Raw genomic sequence first — 25,361 nt, forward strand, 5'->3', positions numbered from 1 at the left:
TGGATAAATCTTAAATGCTGTTCAATCATATTAATCGTTTAAATAACACTAGGAACCTTTGAGCAAAAATTATGCAGCAAATGGTTACCCATGAACTTGAGATGTTTCCAAATTTTTTCAAAAGATTGTTAATTGAAAAATGCTATATTTAAAAGGCTTATGTGTGAATCCTCCTTCCACTGAGAAGCCTTCTGTAGTTCAGGGCATACGCAAGAGACCAAAGAAATTCTATTTTTAAAAGTGGCTTAAAAGATAGCACTGAGTCCAGTGAGTTGTGCCAGTTTCTTCTCCCACCTTTCTTGCTAAGGAGCTCTTATCCTTGCTGGCTTTCCTCAGGCTTCATATGCAGGCTCTGGCCATCCTAGTGCCCGCCTTTGCCATTGGCCATATGAATTGTTATTTTCTTTAGAGCTGTACAGTATATGGCCGGGGGCACCTCCCACTCACTGGTTATGGCTGGGGCATGGGAATGGATGTCCTGGGATCATCTTCAGGCCCTTACTCTCAGAAAACAAAACCTGCACCATTTCTAAAGCATCCAGTTAGTTATTGCAAATTAATGTATTAACATAAATCTCAAAATCAGGCCAGAAAGATTACTCAGTTTATAATAGGTATTTTTAGGTATTTGGAATAAAATATTATTTTTGTAGTAGTCAAATTGAATGTTTAAAAGTAGAATTTATAGAGAAACTTGTGACATTAGTTGACAATTTATAAGACTATGTTCCAATTCGACAACATTCTTTACAAGTACATCCATGTCTTACACTGTATGCAATCCCTGAACTTAATGTTCTTTTCTTTCTTAGGACCTTTCCTGACCATCCCTACATCACTCTCTTTGCCTGTGCCAGTCCAAAAACAAATGTATCAACAAGAATACACACAGAGAGACACCAAAAATCATACACCTTTTTTTCATACCTTGTATGTTGTATTTAGCATAATTTTTAGCATTATGCCAAATGGAGGAAATAGATGAGATTATGTATTTATTCCCCAAGTAGACTTCTAATTATGTAAAAGAAAAGCTTATACTTATTTCATCTTCTGCTTCCCAGGACTTGAATAAAACTTTACTTAGCAAGGTTATTCTGTGATGCAAGGAATCACTGGATTTATACTGGAGTCTCTGGTTCATTTTTGTGCTTATGAAAATAAGTTAAAATTCTGGTCTGCTCACTGATTTTCCAAACAGTTTAAGATTTGCAGACTAAAGACGTATTGTTGATACTACTGTGATGTGGGAATGCACTAGACTAAACTGGGACCACAGAAGCCTATTGTAATTTATGTGCTTGTTAACAAGTAGTAGGCATCTCCCCAGCACTTGAAGTATCATTCAATTTGAATGGGTTTCCATTTATGAATATGTTTTTGGCATAAATGCCATTGAATATATTTACTTATCTGGCAAAATTTTAAATTAGAGAGGTGATCGATTATAACATTTAATTTTCAAATTAAGTATGTTAGGAAAGATATGATTAGTTGACCTGTCTTTATTCTGATGTACTAATACTCTTAAGTTCTCTAGTATTTCTAAATAGAAAATATGTGATTAAAATATATATTTCATTGGTTTTTTTCCTTTCATTTATTTTATTTTAAAGAGACTTAAAAATAAGAAAAAACGATTAAAAACCATACAGAATTTCAAAACAAGATAAGAAATTGACAATGGTTATTACATTGCATACTGTTACCTTCAAGACAGTTGTTTAGATTACCAGATATAAGCATGTAAAATGGGTTTAAAAAAAAAGCATTCACGATTCCTTACAATAAACCAATAGAAATTAGTATTACAATTATCTTTCCTAGCAGTGTCCTTCCTTTTCACAGTACCTATTGTATCTTTCAGATCTTATTCAATCTTTCAATTTGTTGCACTAGGGAGACAACATGATATTTGCGCATATGAGTCTGATTTATTTCACTTGTGAGTATGGCCTCTAGTTGCATCCATTTATCTATATCAGCCTCGAGTTTATCTTTCTTTATAGCCAAGTAATACTCCATTATCTAAAAATACCACATCTTTCTTATCCATGCCTCAGATGCTGGGCACTTGGGTTGTTTCCAAGACTTAGCGATGACAAACTGCAACTGGGCATATTTCATTGTTGAATGTAATAGTGCACATTTGTAATCCCAGCATAGGCAAGTTCAAGGCCACCATGTGCTGCTTAGTGAGACTCAGTCACAAAGAACATTCAATCAGGGCTGGGCATATAGCACAGTGGCACAAGTGCCCTGTCAGGCACAAGGTCCTGAGTTTGATCCTCTGTACCAAAAAGAAAAAGAAAAAAAAAGATCAAAAGTAACACCAGAATATATTTCATTCTAATGAAAGGCTATTGCCTTTTATAAGTCAAGTGATTTTTGGATTACAAATCCATGGATTTGTGTTGCCTTATGTATATTAGTAAGTTAATAGACTTAACCGTTGCTGCATTCTGGTGTGCTGTGTAGGATAGAGCCAGAAAAGTTCAGATATGACCAAATACATCATCAGCATTAAACAGTGATCTTGCAGCACAGTAGTACAACTAGTGCAACCCTCCAAGAAGTTTATGGCCCAGCTTCAAGCTTGATAATTATCCAATAAAAAGGCCTGAAAAGATAACACAGTAGGAACACAATAATAACAGGGCGGGCACAACAGTACAGAAATCCTTTTTTGTTTTATATTAATTTTATTGAGAAAAAATTGCAGCGTGACAGCTTCAAAACAGTTTGGTAGGTGAGTTCCAACAATTAATACATTGCATATTGTTGTCTTTGTAGTACTCATTCATAGCACAAGATGCAGACATGATGTCATGTCCAAACACTATTAGTATAGATGTTTTTTCTTACTGAATTAAGAGAAAGTAGCTATATGTTTATCCTAACTATTTTGTATATACAGATACAAAATTGACCTTCATTTATATCACCTTTTTTGGTTGTTTTGTCAGAGATAGGTATTCCATTGCCATCCAAATGTTGTAGGTACATGAATTCAGCAAAATATTCCAATATAGTTCAATAGTCCACAATAGTAGTGGGTTATCCACAGGACTGGCACTGTCCGAATCTGATGACTTGAGCCTTCCACAGCTCAACATATTAACATGGCTTCACTTTTCATACCTCATCCTATACTTTTCTGCTGGATGGTTAAGACCAAGATAAAGCAAGATCTATATAATAAAAAAATGTAACTTTTTTATCTGACACAGTCAGTCAAGTCCCCTCAAGACTTATCCTGAAACCCCGTACTGCACTATGTAGATCCTTTGTCAGTGTCAGCCATGTGGGTGAGTCACAGCCATTGCTTGACCAATTTGCTCTCTGTGAAAGCCTGAGAGAATATTTTCTCACCATGTGACTCTCTTTAGGCACATACTACATCATCAATCACATTCCTTGGTGGCCCCATAATCTCCTTGATCTGAAAATTTGGGGCACAGCTGAGCTACAGGATGTTACAGTACAGGTTCTCCTATGTCCTGAGTCCTCACTGACCTTGAATGGCTAGAGCCAAAATGTTGGCTTTCCTTGCAGCCCTTCTATTTCTCTGATTTTTGATCTGCAAGTTTAGGTTGTTAACCCTCCAGAAAAGCAGCTTATTATTGTCCTACAACATATGCAGGTGGGTTTAAACTCACTATCTGTCTGAATGTCAAACATCTTAGGTATAAGATGGAACATCTTTAAAAAAACAAAAACATTTACTTGAGATACAGTCTGGCCATAATTGGTATGTCATGACAAGCAGTACATATTTAGAAGACCAGAATGACAGGCATTCCAAGCATGACACCACTATTACACATTACTTTTTTTCAGTGCAGTCACTCAGTTCACATGTATCAGCTTGTATAGTTAGTCAGGGTGAGAATACTACCAAGTAACTACTAGTGTCAACAACCTGCTGATAGTTCTCAGGGTCATTGCCTTACCCATCTTCTACGTATAAATGTATGGCTTTGCCCCTGTTATGTTTCCTAGCTTTTCTTCTTGCCCTCTTTTCGTTGTCTAATCTTCAAGTTCTCGCTTTACTACAGGAATTCTAGATGCCAGGTAGTACTGGAACTGGCAATGTGGATGGGATAAGGTGATGTGAGGGGAGAATGGGAGATCCAAAGAAACTTGCTTGGGGGCAGTAAAGGTCGAACAGATCTTAACTAAGTTAGCTGAGCTGCAGGAAGACAGTAGACATTGAGGACAGGAAACACAGTACCTCCTTGGCCTGACGTCTTGCATTCCATGGCCTCAGTTACCCTTTGACAGCTGTTACCTGAAAATATGAAAAGGAAATTCCAAAACTAAAAATTCAGACATTTAAAATTTTGTGCTTTTCTGTGAAATAGATGAAATCTCCTGCCTGCTGCGCTCTCTGGTGCAGGACGTGTATCGGCCCTTCATTGGTGTCCACACTGCTCTGTTCTTGTCCATCCGTAAATCACTTAGTGGCATCTCAGGTACTGTGCAGTTTTGAGCGCTCAGTCCCAAAGTGCAGCAGTAATGTGTCAAAGGATGCATCAAAGGGGTATAATAGAGCACTGCAAGTGAAAAGGCGACTTGGCAAGGAGAGAAAAAAGTCATATTGTAAAGTTACCAAAGGAATCATCTGTCTGTAAAATTCTGAGGAAAGAGAAGATTCATGCTATTTTTGCCATTACATCTCAAACTGCAGGGTATACCACAGTACTCACTAAATGCTAAGTTACAATGGAAAGCGATCCTCCTGACATCATTCTAAAGGTTTGTGAAACACATGTGATATAAGTTTGTGGGCATTTGTACGTTCAGGACAACTGTTATTTCAACCAATGGAATTACTACAGTGATGAGAGAGTAGTGGACAAATTCTCTGCACCTCTTGAGTTCCAATTTGTTCCTCTGTGAAGTGGATAGGGATGCAAACAGGAGAGAGCCCATGGTTTCTAAATTCTGTGGTATTTATTGAAATGTTCAAGGGGGTTTTCATCTCACAGCTTAAAGACAAGCTACTCGACTAACATTTCCCGATGGTTTTTAAAAGTAAAGTAGTACCAGATTATATTTTATTGGTCATTTGTATTGCGTCTGCAAGAGTCTCTGAAATACTTAATTAGGACCATCTGACAGAATGAGTGACTCTCACTTTGGCTTTTTTGTTAATTTTTTAGTGCTATTCCAAACACTCCTGGAAAGAAAAACAACCTGTAGGACTAAGATTCCCTGATATTGAATAACAAATACAATTAATAGAATAAGTACTGATTTGCCTGATAAACTATGCTTATAAATATTAGAAATTAAGATTATTTAAATGGAGATTTTTGTATCAATCTATAGTTGCCTTCTCAAAACATATCTATCTAGAAGGAAAATTTTTCCTGTTAATTATTAAGCTCAGGGTATGCTTAGGGAGGAAAAAGGTTAGCATTGGTGCCACTGTCAGATGCATGTGGTTTTAATCTCACCCACTCTGCTACATAGTACATTTGCAAATAATCATTAGGTATTATTTTAAAAGATCCTAAGTTTTTATTTATAAAGCCTGCTGATCACTTGTTTGATAATGAATACAGATGAAAAATATAAAAACTTAACTGGTGACAGGCAACTCCGCAGAACAGAGGACTTTGCCACCTTCACTCTGGCCCTTGGGGTCCTGGAGCTGTCTCCTGTCAACACCACCATCAGATAGTGAGAAAGTCACTCTCTCTCCCCCACAACACAGCACCCACACTCACTTTCTCCTTGTTTCTCTGGCCCCTCCCAAGCTCACTGAAAGCTCCAGTTGTGGAGGTTTGTGCTCTTCAGGTGCAAATCATTGGAAATAGCTCTGACCTTTTTCACAGGTATGCTGTGAACTGGAAGAATTTAAGGTTAATTTTCTAGGCCTACCCATGCACAGGCCTAAATCTGTTTACAACTAGAATGAGTCATTTGTTCTTAAGTGTATACCTCACTGCACACATACACACACATATGTGCATGTAAACATACTCATGTGGTGTCTTCATCATTTTGTCCTCAGTGGGACAAAATAGCTGACACCCACAACTTAAAGGAGGAGAGGTTCATTTTTTGCTCCATTTTCTGTCTGGCACCAAGGATGAAATAGAGTGGTGGAAGGGTCCAACGGAGAACTCCTGTCCTGTTCACAGGATGCAGAAAGACAGAGGCAGAGCCGGGAAGTAGGATAATAATAGCACTCAGCTGCTAAGCTCACTAGATAGTATAGCACCCCATGGTTCAACCACCCTTCTGGGGTGCACCCTAGAGCTAATCTATAACATATGTATTGTGCATGTATATCAAACTTAAGGCAGGATTATTTAAGATCATGTGGCCTAGAGAAGGCTCCAGCCTCCTGAGGTGTGATGTGTTGGGTTGACTTCAGTGGCTTTAGTGTCAGTCACCTTATGTGTAGGAAGGGGGTTATCATAGCAGCCAGTGCCCAGGCTACCCTGAGGATTAATGAATTAGAGCATATTAAGCATTTAGCACAACCTCACATACAGAGTAAACACTTGAAAAATGATAGCTACTCTTGCTACTGTTTTTGTGGGTTTAGGATTTCTTGAAAATCTCATCCTTTTCATATTTCTGGTCCTTTTGAGCTGGCCTAGTTTTTACCTAGTATTTTTTTTTTATTCTTTAGAAAGTTCTCATAAATTTTAAAATAGCTAAAGAATGTAGCAGATTTATATCACTAGGAAGAAAAATCAACTACAAAGTATTTTACCTTTGGGACAAAAATTTGCATATGTCATTTACTGTTAAACATATTATCTGACCTATCACTAGATTCACCAACATAATATATTCCACAATAGGGAGGCAGATTTTTGTTTACTTTCATTAAAGTGAGAATTTATAAAGAAAATGATTCAATAAGGAATTTACTGTTGGTAACCAACTTCATAAAGTTATAGAGATTTAAAAAGAGCATTCATCAGATAGAGGATATTATATATTATTCTGAATGAATATGCATTCTTCCTGAGACTTATATTTTAAAGATATTCAATATTTCTTTATAGCACACAGTTTCTATGGGTTTAATTTGGTACAATGTGAAATGATCCAATAATCCTATGTGGATGAACTCAATAGGAAATTTTGTTCTTCTTACATTCTCTGATGATGTACTCATTAAAAATAAGTTCATTTTAAGCTTAATTTCCAAGTTACATATTTCTTTGTTTTGTAAATGCTGCTTTTCAGAAGATCTGTGCAAATTTTTTTCAGTTATTTGTTGCTCTCTTATCCCAAGAACCCCAAGGTTCAGCCTGCACTTCCTGAGCTAAGACGTGCTCCCAATCTTCCAGTTAGGTCAACCACAAAAATTAAGATATGATAGAAGGTCAGTGTAAGAAATTCATATCAAAACAACTACTCACCATGTCATTATGACAGCCTGCTGTAACAAATGTGCTGCTGTTTTAACTTGGGACAATTAATTGCTAAAAGTAATTTAATCTGACAGAGGCAGGGTGTTGAAAGGCTCCTGGAGATGTCATAAAGGCGACCTTTCTGCCCATGTGCTGCCAAAAGCCATTTTTAACAAGAAGCTAAGGAAACAGTGCAACTTCTTTTGTACTTTGTTAATTAGTTATTGATTTGAAACAATGCACTTCCAAATACTGTTAGGTGAGTTAGACACCACCAAGGTCACTATGTGACAGTCTATGCCTGACAGTCTGTGTAGTATACGAGAATTCTTTGAAGCCTTTTGTTCTGTTACCCTAAAGGTGAGATTGCCTAGTTTATTACTGGTTACAATTTTATTTTATCATTCATCTATTTCATTTAAATGTTTTATATATTAGTAAAAATGTGACTGATGCTTCATCACATTTTATTATATGAGATATTTACAGTCTTCATAATACTATTTGTTCATTTAATGAGAAGTACATATTCTACAAGGAGAGTGTATTTAGCCTTAAGGGGAACAATATAGAGGTTCTAGAATTTATTGGGTGCACTTGTCCATTTCTTTTTTAAAAATCAGGTGTTTAATATTAATTTCAGTGATTTGCAGCATTCGTAACACGCTGAATAAAAGCCCTGCAATCCTTTGGGGAGGTCTTCAGACTACTTGAAATTATGTCTGTGAACAAAGCACCTAAGTGAAAGCTAACACTGAAGCTCTCTGTGTGAGTCCACTTCCAGGAACCCATGAGGACGGGAAAGCTTAGGGAAGAGAGAGCTAGCAGGGAGTTCAAATTAGGGATTCGCACTCAGCTTCTGTGCTGTGCTCCTGAATCCTACCAATAGCTGGTCAGGAGCAAACTACTCAGCTTCTCCAGGCCTTAATCATGCCAGAAGAACCATAATAGAACCTGCCCCAAGTATCACTGTAAAATTCCTGTGAATTAGTAGAACTAAAGTGGCTGGACAGAAGCTTTTACCTACCACAGATAAGTGTTTGTGGGCTATTAGGATTAAGATATAATTCCTGGGCTGGGGAGATGGCTCAGTAGAATAAGCGCTTCCCCGGAAAGTGCAACAGCCTGAGTTCAATCCCCGGTTCCGCTGGGGGAAAAAAAAAACAGAAAGAAAAAAAAGATATAGTTCGTGATCTTAATTTTGCATTAGGAATTTTGTATTTTAAATTATGCAGTGTTTTCAACGGGCCTCAATAATTGTAATTTCTTATATTTTCTCCTTTTTTTCATAAGTAGATTAGAATGTGTTTGCCATGTGTAGGAAATTTTAAAAATAGCCTCATAAAGTTGTTCTATTTTAGCATTTTCTGATAGGACAATACAGGCAACATTTGTTACACCCTTGTTCTAAAATAAGAACTGCTAATAAAATATATAAATGTGTTATTTTCCTAAAATGTGTCAAAGTTTTCAGTTTAATTATTTAGATGGTGAGAAATGTAGGCTTGCAGTAGATAAAATGTTTTTCTTAGAATAGAAACATTCAAAATATTTTTCTTTTTATTAAAGCTTTTATACTACATTGGGGCACTTCAAAGTTTTTACGGTAAATTATTTCAATAAATATAGGTATGTACAAATATTAAAAACTGATGAAAATGCTTATTGTGTTAAGCACCAGTTTTATTATACTATAACTGTTTAACTTCTCATTGACAAGAAACTAGAAATCAGCAGGTTTGCAACTAGTAATTGACATAATTAGTTTATAAAAATTTGAAGGAGCTTTAATACCCACTGTTGGCTGATGTAAAGAAAACTTCCAGTCATATAAAATGGAGGCAATGTGAGAAAGCAGGGTGGTCATAATTAACAAATTAAAAATGCATAAACCTCTCACTTCAGGGTTTTATTTCTATAAACCTGACTCACTGTGGTAAAATCATTTCTAATTCAAATTGAAATAGCAATAATTTAAAAATACACATTGTTAACCAAAATTCAATATCCAGATATAAAATTAGTTACAATGGGATACCTCTCTAATAAGTGACCCTGGAGCTGCTATCTTGTCTTAACTTTTAAGAGATAATGTACTACTGAAACTCACGTCGACATTTGGTTGAATATATTGAGCTTCACTACAGTTCATGGAGGAATCAGTATGTGTTTCAAGTAATACTTTTTGTAAGTGCATTTTCAAAGTGTTTGAGAAGTTGGTTTGTCACAAATGAGTGATTTTTGTAAGTTTATGAATAATTCCATCTTTGTGGTGTTTCCTGACAGAAATCAACCATTTAGTGTGTGCTATTTGCCACGCTTTTCATTTTGCATCTGCCCAGCCTGCACATGGGTACAACTCTGGCTCTCCTTGTTCCCCACATTTTGAATTATTGTATCATAAAAAGGTAGAATTTTAGGCCTCTACCAGGTTCACATCCCATGTACAAATGCAGAACCTAAGCATCCGTGACAGTAAATGCGTCTCCAGAGTTGGAAAGCCAGTGGTACTGAGAAGAGGAAAAGTCGCCTGCGGGTCTGTGTGTGCGTGTGAAATATATTGTCTCCTAATTGAAAATGATCTGTTCATAGTTTTAAAATTATTCTTTGAAAAGAACTTATTTTCTTCTTCATGGAAACAATTCATTGAAAATTCGTCTGTCCTCCAAAATTCCATTTTCCCTTCTCCTTTTACTCCTTGTGGATTTATGTCTTTGCTTTAAAAATTATTTCAGGTTTTTTTTTCATGGGCTCAACCCACCCTGAAGGTGGGGCTAGCGTGGCATGTGGTGCTGGGGATCAAACCACAGTCCCTGTGCTCTTACCTAAGCTTGCCTAAGCAGGCGCTTTAGACTGCTGAGCTATCTTGCAGGCTCCTATTTCAATTTTTATGGGGGCTAGGAAGATAATTCAGTTAGACACTCTAGTTTATTCTACCATCTACACTGAAACTGTGCTCATAAGTATTTATAGCAAATGAAAGAAACTTTTTCTTCATCTTAATTTATTTTTATTAGTACATGTTTGTGATAATAATAAATATTATCATCATGAGACAGTTTTTCTTAAAAAACCAAAGAGTAGCTGATTTAGGCTTGCAGGCCATACATACTCTGTCTGACCTCCACCTTGGTTTAGTAGATTATAGATGAATAAATGGGAGTAAATTAATAATAGGTTTCACACGAAATTCAGTTTTTCTCTCATAAGGTGGCAAAAGCTATTCATGAAAGAGATGAGTACTTGGAGCTTTCAGGAATTAAACCACTTGAGGCCAGGGAGATGGTTCAGTAGAATAAGCACTTCCCTGGCAAGCACAAGGGTCTGAGTTCAATCCCTGGCTCCACCAAAAAAAAAAAGGAAAAAATGAATTAAACCACTTGATTTCCCTGCTAGGTGTTTTTTTTTTTTTTTTTTTTAATAGAAACCTTACAATGATGTGTAATATCTCCATAAACAACATCAGTGATAGCCTAGGGTAGAAGTTCAGACAGCAGAACCAGACAAACTTGCAGTCTAAAAAAGCTTGTAAGACCTTGAGCAAATTAAACCCATGAAGTGGGATAACCCAAGTGTCTTTGTCATGAAGTCAGTGTAGAAATGAAATGAGAAAACGGCACATGCCTGGTGGAGTGCATAGTGTCCTGGATAGAAATGGTGACAGCTTGGGCTAGGGTCGTCAGGGTGGAGGCTGAGGAAAGTTCATGGATGCTTACAATATTTTACATTGGACATGAGAGGCAGAGGAGAGGTCGTGGGAGAACAGCTAGGTGTGCAGGAATCTCACTTGATGAGATGGAAAAGAAGTAAAAGTAATGAGTTGGGAATCCAACTCAGAGTTAGCTTTTGGACTTGTAAAGTTCGAAACATTGGTTAAATCCAATTTTTAATATGATTCGGAGTACTGATCTTTTGTCAGTTATGTTCATAACAAATGTCTTCAGTGTATAACCAGTTATAATTTATTAATGTGGCCCTATTGACCAGTAGGATAGCCTTGAATCTGTCTTCAAGATTGATTACTGTTAATAATATCTTGACACCTACAAGGTAGGAAAAAAATTGATGGTTTCAAGATATCTCTGGCTTATAGAGTCTCTTGTTTATTTTTATTCTGTTTTAGGTTGAATCTTACAAAATTGTCATTTTAGAATAAACACTGTCTAATATTGATATCTTCATGTGGTTCAATTTAATATTTAGTGACCAAATAATAGTCCTATATTTTCAACATATGTATACTGTGTCATAGTTTTATGCTACACATCCCTGTGTATATCCTCAAGCCATTAAATCATTAAAGACAATTTTATGAAAGTTCACTTTTTAAAAATAGGCCAGGTAAAGGTAAATTTTAGTCCAAATTATTTAATTACATAAATAAAGTTATATTCTAGGAAAAGGTATATTTTACATATAGCGATTGTAGTAAATGCTTTATTCACAGTATTAAATGACAGCATTATCTAAAAGTTTAAAGCTTAAAGCTAAAGCATAGAATTTCCTTTTAATATGTCTTCCTAGATTAAGTTCATAAGATATTTTTGTTTCATTTTGTCTGGAAGCATGTCCCACTGCAGACCTGCTGCTAAAATAGAAATTACCTTTTGGCATGCCTGTGGATTTGCTGGGTACAAAGTGATGACTTACATTTTTGCATCTTCAAAAATCTTTCTGACTTGAATATCTACTTTAATTCAGACTCTTAGCTTTTTAGAAGAAATAACCTTGATTGTTATATTTATCATAGAACATATATATTTTATATTTGTGTTCTTTCTCAACTTCATAACTCTGGCATGAGTGCCCTAGTACTAACAAGAAGTGAGCTTGTGTGTGTATATGTGCCTGTGGGTGCCTGTGTATACACATATTAATACATGCATGTAGTTATATCTATGTATATGTGACATTTATGTTTGACATAACTGAAAAGATGTAGACCTATGCTAGCTTACAGTCAGAATGTTGTATCTGTGCATATAGAAATTAATATGCACTTAAATATGCTTACCCATGGAATTACAAAAATATTTATGTGCAGTAAGTTACCTTGAAGTTTTGACTTTAAAATTGAGCATTATTTTTAAAATCTTTAAATTCATTAAATTTTAAGTTTCCTTTAATTATAAATTTAAAGTAAATATTATAGGAGCACTCGTAACTTTGTAGCAACAGGTTAGCTGAAGAAAGAAAATCTGTCCAATTTGGCAATGGTTCAGAAAATATTTGAACCTGTCACTGTAAGCAGTCTCAGAGGGCCAAATGCATTATAGGAGCTAATTAACCTTAGAAAATAATTACATAAATATGCAAATGTTGTTTAGATAGTTCCATGTGTTATCAGCTCAGGTAGTCCATCATAAATACAAACCTTCAATGCCTAGGTAGTAGAGTCTGGCATGCTTGATAAGGCTTCCGTTACTGCTTCACTTCCGTTTGGCATTTAGCGATTAATGATGGCAAGAGTACATGTGGAATTTCAACCTGCACTCTGCATACAGCAGAATACTACAGTGTAAATCTTATGTGCATTTTGCCACTCACAACTCTAATTAATAGATTTACTTATCTTTTCATGTATTCTGTACATTTGCACATTTTCAAATCATACAACTTTACTCAAGTTACTGAAATATAAAATGTACTCTAATGAGGGATTCATGGAGTAACCTGCAGAATAGGTTTAGTTTGTTTACATTTCTGTAATTGAAGTGTATTAGAAAGTCTTTCCTATTGAAATCTGTTTAGTCTCAAAATACATTGTTGGCAATATATCCAGTCTGGATTATGGTTTATAAATACGTAATGATTGTAGATACAATGTGTGCTGCGGTATGGAAGGACACAAATTTGCCTTGGTATATTATCACTTCTTTATAACATTGAGATTTTAGTTCATAATACTAGTCAACTATTCTAAGTATATTCATTTCCATGCTTACTAAAGAAGGCTACAACTTTTTGGCAGAATTTGTTAAATCCTAAAATGATGGGGACTATAAAATGGAAAAAAAGCCTTAACTTTTAAAAATCTTTTCAAGTAGACACATGAAAACCAGATATTTATGACTTAAATTTATCTCTTTTTATCCCTCGTTTTGCTAAAACAATATTTTGAATGAAAATATTTATCTTTGTGCCACTAAAGAATTCACATGGCATCACGAAAGGGTTTTTTTAGATGGTACCAGGTCCTTATTCCGGTCAGTTATGTTTTAAATGCAGCACCACCCTTACCTTGCCTTTCTCTGTGCCAGTAGACTAGTAGGCTCAAGCCAGTGTGCTGTATGTGGTCTTCAAATTTTTTCTGTGATTTTCTTTCTTTTTTGTGACTGTCAAGCTTTTAGCTATCATTTCTTACTCTTGAACTTATTTGAGACAACCCTTCTCGTTTGCTCCTAGTCGATGCTCAGCGGGCTCAGCCCAGACCCCAGAAGGTTTGGATCTGGAGGTATGAAGACAGCCTTTCTTGCTGGGTGCTGATTCCCCAAGAAGCCGTCAGGAAGCACCAAGGGGCAGTTTTTACTTTTTTGTTCTTTATGTTGTTATCACAAAAGCATGTCCTTTGTAGAAATCTAGGGCAGTTCATAGAGGTGAAAAGCTAAAAAGAGAAAAAAAAAATACAAGGTTACATCTAGAAGCTGCACAGCTACTTTGAGTAGTTTTCTTTTTTCTTGTGAAACGTCTTGGAGGGGGCATCTGGTGGTGTGCACCTGTTAGCTCACCATTCTGGGAGGCTGAAGCAGAAAGATTACAAGTTTGAGCCAGCCCAGGCAAGGGATGAGGCCTTATCTGAAAAGAAACAAGTGAAAGTGGGCTAGGGATGCTGGTATGAGTGGGGAAGTAGGGGAGGGAAAGAGAGGCGGGGAGAGAGAAAGGAATAGAGAAGCTTTGTAACATATTTTACTTAGTGACAATTATGCTACATATAAAATCAGGCAAGGCACATGTATTCCATTTTAAACTCAGTGAAGAACTCCATACTATTTCCTTGGACAATAAACTATAATGTATTTAGATATTTGTGTACATTATTGGGTACTTATACTTTAATCCCATTTTTAGCTTCTGTAGATGAGATAATGATAAGGATAAACCTCTTTGAGCACCAGTCTTTTTCCATATTCTAGATTAGTAGAAACCAAATTTTTGAAGTGAAGTTTAAATACTTCTTCAATCATGGTTTTAAAAATTCACTTAATGTTTTCATTATTATTGCCAGTACTACCAACATTGTTAACCATTTATTGAATACCTGTAGCAAGGTTTTTTTAAAAATACTTCAAATCCAAAATGAAATATATCTTTTAGTCATTAACATTCTGAACAGAAGAGGAAATGAATTAGCAGATTAAAGAAAATAGATGAAAAAAATACAATGAAATGGTATAGGATTCAATTTAAGCCACTGTGACTGATAGGAGAGCTGGCAGGTAACCTTGAGCCAACACAACTTTAGTAGTTTTAGCATGGTTAAAAAAATACATATAAATAGCTAACTACTTTTCATGTTTCTTCTAAAACTCTTTTGACTTGTGAGATTCTGACTTTGAGTTAGCTTTCTGTTTCCTGGGAAACCTGACGACACGGTGTTTTAGGTTAGGTTTTCCTGATTAAGAGTTTAAGGCGGAAGATGTGCATACAGGAAGTTTGTTGGGGAGTTTTCTTAGGATCAGTACCTTTCATGAAGGGAGGGAAATAGAATTGGACAGGAGAGGAACTGTAATGCCACAAAAATAGACCCAGCCTGAAAGATACAATGAGTATCTAAACAATGTCTTATTTGTTTAATAAATAATTTATTATAAGTAATTATTTATTTATTATATTATGAGTAATATAAATAATATATATAATATTTCTGCCTCAGCCTCCTCATGTGCTGAGGTTACAGGTGTTCATCACCATGCCCAGCTGATGTTGGAGTTCTCTTACACTAAGATTAATGTGCAAGAAGATAAAGCTCTTGGCCTCCAGAATTTGATAATTTAATATGTGGTTATGATAGTCAGTGTGATGATGGGAGGCATGCCCAAGGTGCTAGAGACCATGTTGTCTGCAGGGTGATAGGGTCACTGTCCTGAAGGAGTGAAGGCTCGCAGAGCTACTCAGATGTAGGTGGTGTGTAAGAGAGGGCAGAACGCCGAGGTCACTTCCCTATCAAAGTGAGTAGTCCAGAGACAAGAAAAGTATGGCACACATGGTCACTTAGAGATGCCCATTATAGAGGGAACAGTGTTCTCTATGATCTCTCAAGAGGCAAAGTGTGTCTTTTGCATCATAGTGTTTTTTGTAGGACAGTAGTGGGAGAGAGTGAGATAGATGAATGCCAGATCCTGAAGGGACTGCAACGTCATACTGAGGAATTTGGATTTCATCCTGAAGCAGTGAGAGCACTCTGAAGGGTTTCTTCTGACTGAGTGACATGACCACATTGCATCTCTAGAAGAGATTTGAAAAACAGAAATTCTGTCTATGGAATTAGCATTTAAATTGACAGTTTTTAAAGCAAGAAAGTGGGTGAAGATTCTTGCAGTCAGCCACTTATAAAATGATGGTGGCTTGAGCTAAGCCAGAGGAAATGGAAATGGAAAGAAGTGGACAGATTTAAGAGACAGTTGGAGATGAAATCAACAAGATTTTATTCATGAATGATATGAGGAATTTGAGCGAGAGTGAAGTAAGAAAACGATGTCCCTATTACAGTAGGACATGAGGATCATGGACTTCGATACCAGTTTGAGGGAAATGTGAGGACAGTGTTGGATTGGGTGAATATGAAGATCTACTCAGAAAGAGATGACCGGTGAATAGTTACTTTTGTGGCTATGGAGAAAAATCTTGGACGGGACAGGCATTTAGAAGCAATAGCTGAATAGGTTCTGGTAAAATTTTCAGGTAGAAATTAGAATCAGGCATGTGGATTGTCTAATATCCGTGACAGTCTTAGGAAGTTAGTCTCTTAGAGTGTTAAAGCATCTAAGAAATAATTCTACAAATACTTTATGATATATTCAGTTCTTAGCAGCTGATTTTTATTAGCATGATTAGCTTTTTTATTTCATTGGTTTTGGTTTTCACATTATCTTGATTTTTGTTTTAATCACATATATCCCCGGTGGACATACAGCACAGTGAAGTCATGATAAAATTGTTGGGAATAAAATAAAATATCTGGGAAATTAAGTTTTACACATACAAAGAGTACAATGCACACACATGTATGCACATACAGACACACACACACATGCACAAACACATACATTTATTAGGACTGAGCAAGTTAGGAGAAATGTAGAAGTCCCTAAGTTTATACGTGTAGGTTTTTTCCAGTTCTATAAATAAAATATGTGTAGGAAATGCTTTTAGAAAAAAATTTTGCTTTTGTTCTGGGAACCAAACTCACAACCCTGTGCTTGCCAGGCAGTTGCTGAACTACATCCTGGCCCAGTATATGTATTTTAATAAATGAAATAGAAAATATCCATTATTCATTTGTCCTTCCAGCTTACAGTGATACTTAAAATCTTATGAACCAAATCACATGTGTGTAGAATATAAATATATTCAGATATTGATATAAGAATGTCATTCAATTTTTATTATTACATCATTTTATCATAAAATACAATTATAAGGCACTTTTATATATGTGTATCATATATATTTTAGTATCTATATCTTCCCCTTAAAATGTTTTTATTTTAAATTTTTTCAGATGATTATAGTAGATGAAACTTAAAAGTCACAGACTAATACTCTTAATATTAATTTATTTTCTAATTTTTCAGTGCAGTTCCTTTTATTGTTATTATTTTGAATTAGTACCATCTAATTTTTTATATATGCAAATGTATAACTTGGTCTCTGATAATAATTAGACAAGTCTGTACTCTATGATATTTATTTTCTTTATAGGAAAATGGCTCTCCTGAAGAGCATGCAGTCTATGTTTGGGACCACTTCATAGCCCAGTCTGCAGCTGAGAATGTATTTTTTGTTGCTCACAGCTATGGAGGACTTGCTTTTGTTGAACTGGTAAGTGTAAATTTAATTTCTTTTCTTTTCTTTTCTTTTCTTTTCTTTTCTTTTCTTTTCTTTTCTTTTCTTTCTTTCTTTCTTTGTTTTTTTGCAGAACCGGGGATTGAACTCAGGCCCCGGCGCTTATTCCACTGAGCCATCTCCCCAGCCCTTAATTTCTTTTTAATTAATGATTTAATTTTTTTTTTATTTCTCTGAGGGCGTATCCTCTATTCCCTTTACCTTGATACTGTTATTTTTTATAAACAGTACAAAGAGTACTTTGTATGAATGATTTGTGATATTTATAAAGAATATGCAAAAAATATATACTAATTTTAGTATGACAGAGCTTTAAAATGAGTACCAGAAATCCTTCCTCTGTTTCATACTTACACATATTTTCACAATTTCGATATTTTAGGGCCAGCCAAATAGCTCAGTGGATTAAAGCACCTGCAAGCAGGCACAGGAGCTGGGGGTTTGATCCCCAGGCCTACATGCCAGCCCCTCTCCCTAGGCGCGCTGAGATGGCAATTGAGATTGGGCGTGGTGGTACGCACCTATAATCCCAGCTCTTGGGAGGCTGTAAGCAGGCGGATCACTATGAGTCCCATCTAGTAGTGACACCCTGAACACCTATAGACCCTTCCCTGAAATACAAAGAAAAAAATATTCCATAGTCCTAATTTCTACATATCATATTTATGTTTCCTGTTTTATGTGTATACAACTGAAATTTATGTTACCTGTAAAATTCTAGGAGAACCTTTTACTATTTGCAGACTATTTGATTCTTGATCAGACTTGATAAAATTAATGTTAAAACTCTAAGAAAGAAGAATGCGTTTATTGGTCATAAGAATTTAGATTTCAAAATATCACAAACCTTAGATTTAATATCATGTGCACATAATAGAAAACTTACAAAAGTTTTTGACTTTTTGTCTAAATTATAGATAGTATTAAAAGTAGCACAATTTTATGCCAGTGTGCTTAATGGGATATAAACTACTCTAAGCATATGCTAATGAAATATTTGCACATCGATGTCTAAAACCTCTTATGTCACGAAGAGGTACAATTATTATAATAAAATGATTTGTTTGATAAAAGTGTCTTTGATTATTTTACATCCAACTGTTGCAGTAGATGTAAATGGTAAGCACAACATTAATTGTCTGATGTTCCTAGACTTACTTTTTTCTGTCATGGAAATTAAATATATTTCCACCTTTCCAATTTCCCTGCACATCATTGCTTGACATGTGATTTAGACATAAAGCCAGTATTGACACCTGGCACCGGAGAATACTTCAGGTGACCAAAGTCTACAAATGCTTACACTATTTTAAGATCAATAAAGAAATCAAATCTTTTATTTCTTTCATTGGTTTTAGTCAGGAGGATTATTTTAAGTTTACTAAATTTATTTATTTATACAACAGATCTGATGCTCTAACATACTGATATGAGGTACTTTGAAAATGTAAACATCTTTCAAATAATTCCTTTCATCCTTACAGTTATATAACTATGCAGATATAGATTAGATAGCGTAACTTCCTTGTAGGCCACTAAATTACGTAAAACATGAACTTTCCTGATTTGTGCACTGACTTAAAATATGTTTGAAGGTCCAAAACACTAACCAAATTTCAGATTCCTATAAAACATCAGTACCTTTTTCTTTTTCTTAACTTTAAGACAATTTATAAAAACAATTGTGTACGAATTTTGCAATTTAAGTAGATTTCAAACCATTTTTAAGATGAATTTAAGGTGCCAGGGCTGACAGATGACCAGGGTGTCAGTCTTGTTTTGCCTGTCCTCCTTGTCACACACTGGTGGATATTTCTCCACTTTTGTTCCACTTTAATATAAAGCACACAGATGTTTCAGAACAAGACTTGACTTCTGACCTTGAGGCTATTAAGGTCAGGGTCCTCCGGGCCTGTGAAATTATCACAAGCTGAGCTAAAGTTTTTCTCCATCGCAGGAAGTAACCAGTAAGTAAGAAGTTAAAAAGGAGCTTTGTCAGAGAGACAAGATGGTCTCAGTAAGGGTCAGCTTCTGTAGTCTGCCATCTCTGCAGGAGGCACATGCATGGGAGGAGGAATATAATATAACCACTGGCACATCACATATCTGTCAAGTAGCACTGGGCTGAGAAGTCTATTTAATGTCGTATACCTTGTTTAGGATCGAAAACATTAATGGTGGTCATCTTTGCTTTGTATATTTGCCACTTTTTGTGAAGTAACTGATCCGGGTAGGTAACACTGGCATACAGATGGTGATAATGAAGGAAGAGTGGTTGCTGACCTACAAAAGTAGATTTCCCTAAGAAATAGCATTGTACACTGATGAGTTTTACATTGATTTTTGACAACTTCTATTCTGTTTAAATTCAATATGTCTCAGTTTGATGAAGCTTTTAAAAAGAGAGTGTTTTCGAGAAAATACACTGAAAGGTTTTTAAACTTTTTGCTTCGCCTTAAACTTGTTCTTAAGTACTGTTCTTCATATTTTCACTGATACTCTATTATTTTCTTTTCTCTCTCCTTTTTTTTTTTCATAGAGTATGTGCTGCCAAAGCAAGCACATCTCACGTATTCTTCAGGGCAAAGTCATAGTGTTTAAAATGTTGGCAAATATTCATTCTCAGGATTTTAAACCATAGTGTAATATATGGAAGTTGTTTACATGAATTCCAAGTTTTAATTTAACTTTCCAAGAAAATGAATTGTAAACATTAATATAGAAATCTTAAATTATAGGTTCAGTTGTTTATTTCAATAGTGCATTATATACATCATACATTAAATGCTTTGGGTTTAATGTTTACTTTTTTTGAATTCTAAAATTTATTCCTGTTGAAGTAACTACACACACACACGCACGCACACTCACATACACGTTCACACACAGAGTGTATTACTTTATAGCATCATGTTTAAATGCATAGAAATTGTTCTTAAGCCATCACCATACAAGTTCACATTCTTCTGCAGGTTCTGAATGTCAAGAAAATTTATTTTAAGTGTGAAAAAATTAGCAGTACAGTTTCACCAATAAATGCAATTACTTACAGTACGTACTACTGAAATAAAAGTACCAGTCAGGACCTAAAGCTAAATATATCTTGCCAATCACTGATTTAAAACTGTGTATAAAAAAATAAATAAAATTAAAAAAATAAAATAAAAAAATAAAACTGTGTATAGTTGTGGTTTAAAATTAAATGTGCTGCTAATAAATATCTGAAGATAAATTACATTGAATTTTTTTTTTTTTTTTTTTTTTTTTTTGGTGGTACCAAGGATTGAACTCAGGACCCTGCACTTGCCAGGCAGGTGCTTATTCTACTAAGCTATCTCCCTGGCCCTACATTGAAATTTAGGGCATAAAAATTTTGTAGTTTTTGTATTTTGCTAATTGTTTTTGAAAACTGAGAACAAAATTTATGATTGTATCCTATCTTAAAGTGTCAGATTTCTCTCCAAGAATACATTACTATCAGAGATTTATTTTCAAAAGCAATATTCATTTTATGATAGTAAACCTTAGAACTTGACCAAGTCCAACCTCATAAAAATACCATGCATTATACTATAGTAATGAGAAAAGTGATACTAAAAGTCTATTTTCTCAGCTTTTGCTCTCATATAAGCAACAATTCAAATTGTTGCTTCTCTAATCTTTTCCTAGTAAAAGTGGATGTTGGTGAGATAGTTCTTATGTCTATTCCAACCATTGTAAAAGAGAAAAGGAAAGAACTATTTGTCTTGTAAGTAGATAATGTATTTTTGAAAGAGACATATTTTAATCTGTTCTCTTTCTGTACATTTAAAGGACTGCCAATGCATAAAGTTAGTTATTAAGGCCTTAGATTTCTCTTAGAAATTTTGTTTTCTACATGATAGAATTAGAAATCATAATTAGAATGCATTTATCAAGTACATTGGGGGAGACATCTAGAAATAATATACCTCATTTTTATATTAGTTGTTGAAAACTCAACATCTTTTTCTGCTGGAAATTAACTGTCATGAAACTGCAGTTTTTGAGCTTAGTCATTATCTCGTCTCCATCCATTTTGATGAAATTATTTCATTGCTTGCGCTGATTGCCATTTTGGAGTGCTTTGTTCTCGTCTTTCCAGATTATGATCAATTTGGCAAAACCAAGAAACCTTAAAATTTTCTTTTACTTGGAAATGAGCTGCCTTTCCTGGTCAATGCCCAGTTACCAATTTCAGCTCACCTTACCCTCCCTGCTTGCATTACTCAATAACTCAGTTTGCATTCATATGTCACTCCCTTGCTAGACAAGAGTGCTCATATTTTATGAAACATTAAATACTGTAGTAAATAGCATTCTATCAGTTTATTCAACCTTCTCAGCTGATACAAAATTAGTGTCTTTCTGATTATTTTTATTTTCTTTTTCATGTTATTAGTGGTGTATTCACAAGCACCATTAAAAACATCCCTTAGAAATGTGTGAAAACAGCTCCTTTTGAAATCCGTCTCTACCCACTTTTGATTTTGGTTTCTCCATGCTTGTCAGCACTTGATTGGCACCTCACTTGCATGTGAATTAAGGAATGAGGGAACTCTATTTTCCTGCCATTGTTCCATGCGGGGCTCCCTGGCCTCCGGGCAGTCTAAGCGGCCCTTGAGCAGCTGATGGAGGACAGAGTTGTGGAGGTCGCTGTGTGAGGACATCAGACCTCAGTCTACTCTCAGTAGGTCTTTTTAAATTGCCTAAAGTATGATTTAGATTTACATTGAAGTAAAAATGGGGAGGAGCTGCAATCTTTAGTTTTTACCTCTGGTGACTTAGGCTTACTATGGTCTTCAAGTATCAGTGAATTTTGCCCACAAAGAATGAAGCAAGTATCTGTTAAGTATGATGAATGGGCTACTGGAAATGATGAACTGAGGAGAGGTAAAATGAAGGAGGAAAAACCAAAGAAAAATTGAGTCAAACTTAGTATCAAAATAATGCAGGTTCAAAACACTCTTAGAAAAATACTTGAAGTAACTCAGTAAAACTAAATTTTCATTTCTAATAAAGCTAAAGGATGCAGCCTAATTCATCTTGTCTTAAAGTTGTTTTTTATCTCTGTCTTGACTTGGCCAAATGACCTAAAAACAACTTGAACATAGTTTGATATTGTCCTCACATTTACACCAACAGGTATCAGTGAGTAGTCTTAAATGTCTGTACGTTTACCAATGAAGAGAGTTTAAACCTTAACAATATCTTTTACTAGTAAAATTATTATCTCTACTCTTCATTTAAATATTGACTGGTTTGAGACTTCTGCCTGACCAATTTCTTTGACATGAGAGAATGTTATCTTTTTGTCCTGTTGTTAGTCAGCTCTTCTCTCCCAGCTCTCCCTTTAACTGAAAGGATTGCCTCCTTGTAACTCATTCTTCTTCTAAGTATGATCTTTTTAATAAAAGAAGAAACTTTTAAACTAAATTGTATCTTCATACTGTTATCAGGTAGTCTATAGAATAAAGCAAAAAGACTTTCTTTTTTATCCCACCTGTGAGCTTATATCACCATTGACCTAGTAGTTAGCTTACTTTTAATTGTTTCTATGTTTGCATCCTTTCAATATTTGAGATATAATTTACATATTCATTGATATATAATTGGTATCTGTTGCACCTTAAGATATAATTTACATACCATAATATTCATTTATTAAAGCATACAAATCAGTGGTTTTAGTATATTCATAGAGTTGTATAACTATGACCAACATTTAAATTTAGATGATTTCCCCAGTTTTGTTTATACTAGATTTTACACAGCATGAGTAGGTTTAAAAATCTGTGTCTTATCATTTCTTGCTGCCTGTATTCACCCTGGCTTTCCATAGCCCCCACCAGTGACTGAATCTGATTGTCAGGGTTCTGTGATGGGGTGAGAGTGGGGAAGATGTTGTTATTAAATGGCTGGATTCTTAAAAAAATCTGTGTCATAGGAGCTGGGGAGATAGCTTGTCTGTTTAAGTGCCTGCCTGGCAAGTGCAAGGATCCAGGTTTGATCCTCAGTACTGCATGCCTTGCAGTCTCTGGAACCCCAAGTGAGCCATGCTGGCCACCAAAACAAAGTGTGGTGCATGCCTGTAACCCCAGCTCTGGGGAGGCTGAGATAGGGGGATCACTATGCCTGAACTGCCTAGTAAGACCCTGTATTAAATATATAAAAAATTACAAAACAAATCTGTGTCTTATGGTTGGACTATAGCTCAGTGGTAGAGCAGTTGCCTAGAATACACAAGGCCCTAGGTTCCATCCCCAGCACAGACAAACACAAAAATCTGCCTCTAGAATTTTGTTTTGTTACTTGGTTAATTTTTATGAATTATGTTAGGATTGGGTCCAGTTATGTGTTTTCACTTGTCACAGCACCATTTTTTAAAGGTTTATTCTTTCCCCTTTCATTTGCCTTAGCACCTTTGTCAAAATCAGTTGAACATAGATGTAAGAGTTTGCTTCTGAACTCCATACCATTGATATGAATTCTCTACCATTGGTATATAAGCTTGTTCTCAGATAAGTAACATACTGACTAGCTTACAGTAGCTTTGTCCTAAAATTTGAAATAGCAGATTATCTAACTTCATTCTTTTTTATATTTGTTTTGGCTATTCAGAATCCCCTGTATTCCAGATGAAATTTAGAAACAATTTATTAGTTTTTGTAAAAAGCAGGAGAAGCAGTGATTTTGAATGGGAATAATTCAATCTGTAGAACAATTGCTATCTTGATAATACTATTATCTGATCCATGAACATGGGTTATCTTTCCATTTATTTAGTTCTTTTCAACATGTTTTGTTTCCAATGTACAAATTTTAGTTGTTTTGTTAAATTTATTCCTGAATTATTTTCTTTTTGTTGTTGTATTGTGAAATTGTTTCCTTCACTTTACTATCATTCATTAATGGTATATAGATCTTTATATATTAGTCTTGTATGCTGTCATCCATCATTTATAGTTCAGTAGTTTTATTTCTGAATTCTCTAGGATTTCCTATGTATAAAACTGATTCATGTGTAAATACAGGTACTTTTATTTCTTCCTTTTCAATCTGGATGCATTTTACTTATTTCATAATTTTTATTTTTTGGCCTGATTGCCTTAACTATTAAAATTTCCAGTAAAGGTTGAATAAAAAGGACTAGAATAGACATCCTTGTCTGTTTTCTCATTTTAGGGGAGAAGTATGCAGTGTCTCACCAGTAAGTCAGTTATTTTCTCCGTAGGTCAGTTCTCTTAAGCACCACATGTGCGTTTAGTGCTTACATCCTTCCATCACACCAAGATCAGATTACGTAAAAGCTGCTTAACTGGGGAAAAAGTTTAGTACTCTTTAATAACTTGATCTTTTTGTGGACTAAATGATCCATACTGTGTCATTGGATTTACCTTCAGAAGAGGCTTTTGCAATGTTCACACAGGCAGGCTCCTTCCATCCTTTATGCCCTCCCTACATTTGTAAAGCTGAGGAACTAGCCATTCCATCTGTTTGTTATGGTTTGTGTCTAGTTGTCCCCCTAAAGCCTCCTGCAGTCACAGGCTGGCTTGTAGAGTTTGTGATTGATTCTTGAGCCAATGCTGGGATTGCCAGTGCTACACCGTGGCCCTGGGGTGGGTAATCTGCATTATAGTGTAAGGAGAGGAGAGAGGCTTGCTGGCTGCTGCAGCTGCTGCCCCTCCCTTTATTCTTGCTGTTTTTCCACTGCCTGGCTGCTCTGTGCCATGTGCCACTCTGTCTTGGAGCCAGCTAAGTATGGACTGAAACCTTCACTAACTGTGAGTTAAATAAACCTTTCCTTTCTTAATTTTAGATGTTCAGTATTTTGTCCCAGCAATGAAAAAGATAACTGAGACACTGTTCAACAGAGATTGTCAAGAAACTAAGGAG

The 25,361-nt window shown here is 35.3% G+C and overlaps 1 protein-coding gene across 6 annotated transcripts in view; it reads left to right on the forward strand.

Annotated features, from left to right (window-relative positions):
- The window catches only part of Fam172a (family with sequence similarity 172 member A), a 444,651-nt gene that overhangs the window by 241,984 nt on the left and 177,306 nt on the right, over positions 1–25,361 (forward strand). For all 6 annotated transcript variants that reach the window (XM_023708514.1, XM_023708524.1, XM_023708528.1 and 3 more), the window contains one exon: positions 17,304–17,423. In XM_023708514.1, the coding sequence (XP_023564282.1) occupies positions 17,304–17,423 (120 nt within the window). The remainder of the gene's footprint in view (positions 1–17,303; positions 17,424–25,361) is intronic.

The sequence above is a fragment of the Octodon degus genome, unplaced genomic scaffold (assembly GCF_000260255.1).
Source record: "Octodon degus isolate 3935 unplaced genomic scaffold, OctDeg1.0 scaffold00009, whole genome shotgun sequence".
In the NCBI taxonomy this organism is placed as follows: Eukaryota; Metazoa; Chordata; class Mammalia; order Rodentia; family Octodontidae; genus Octodon; species Octodon degus.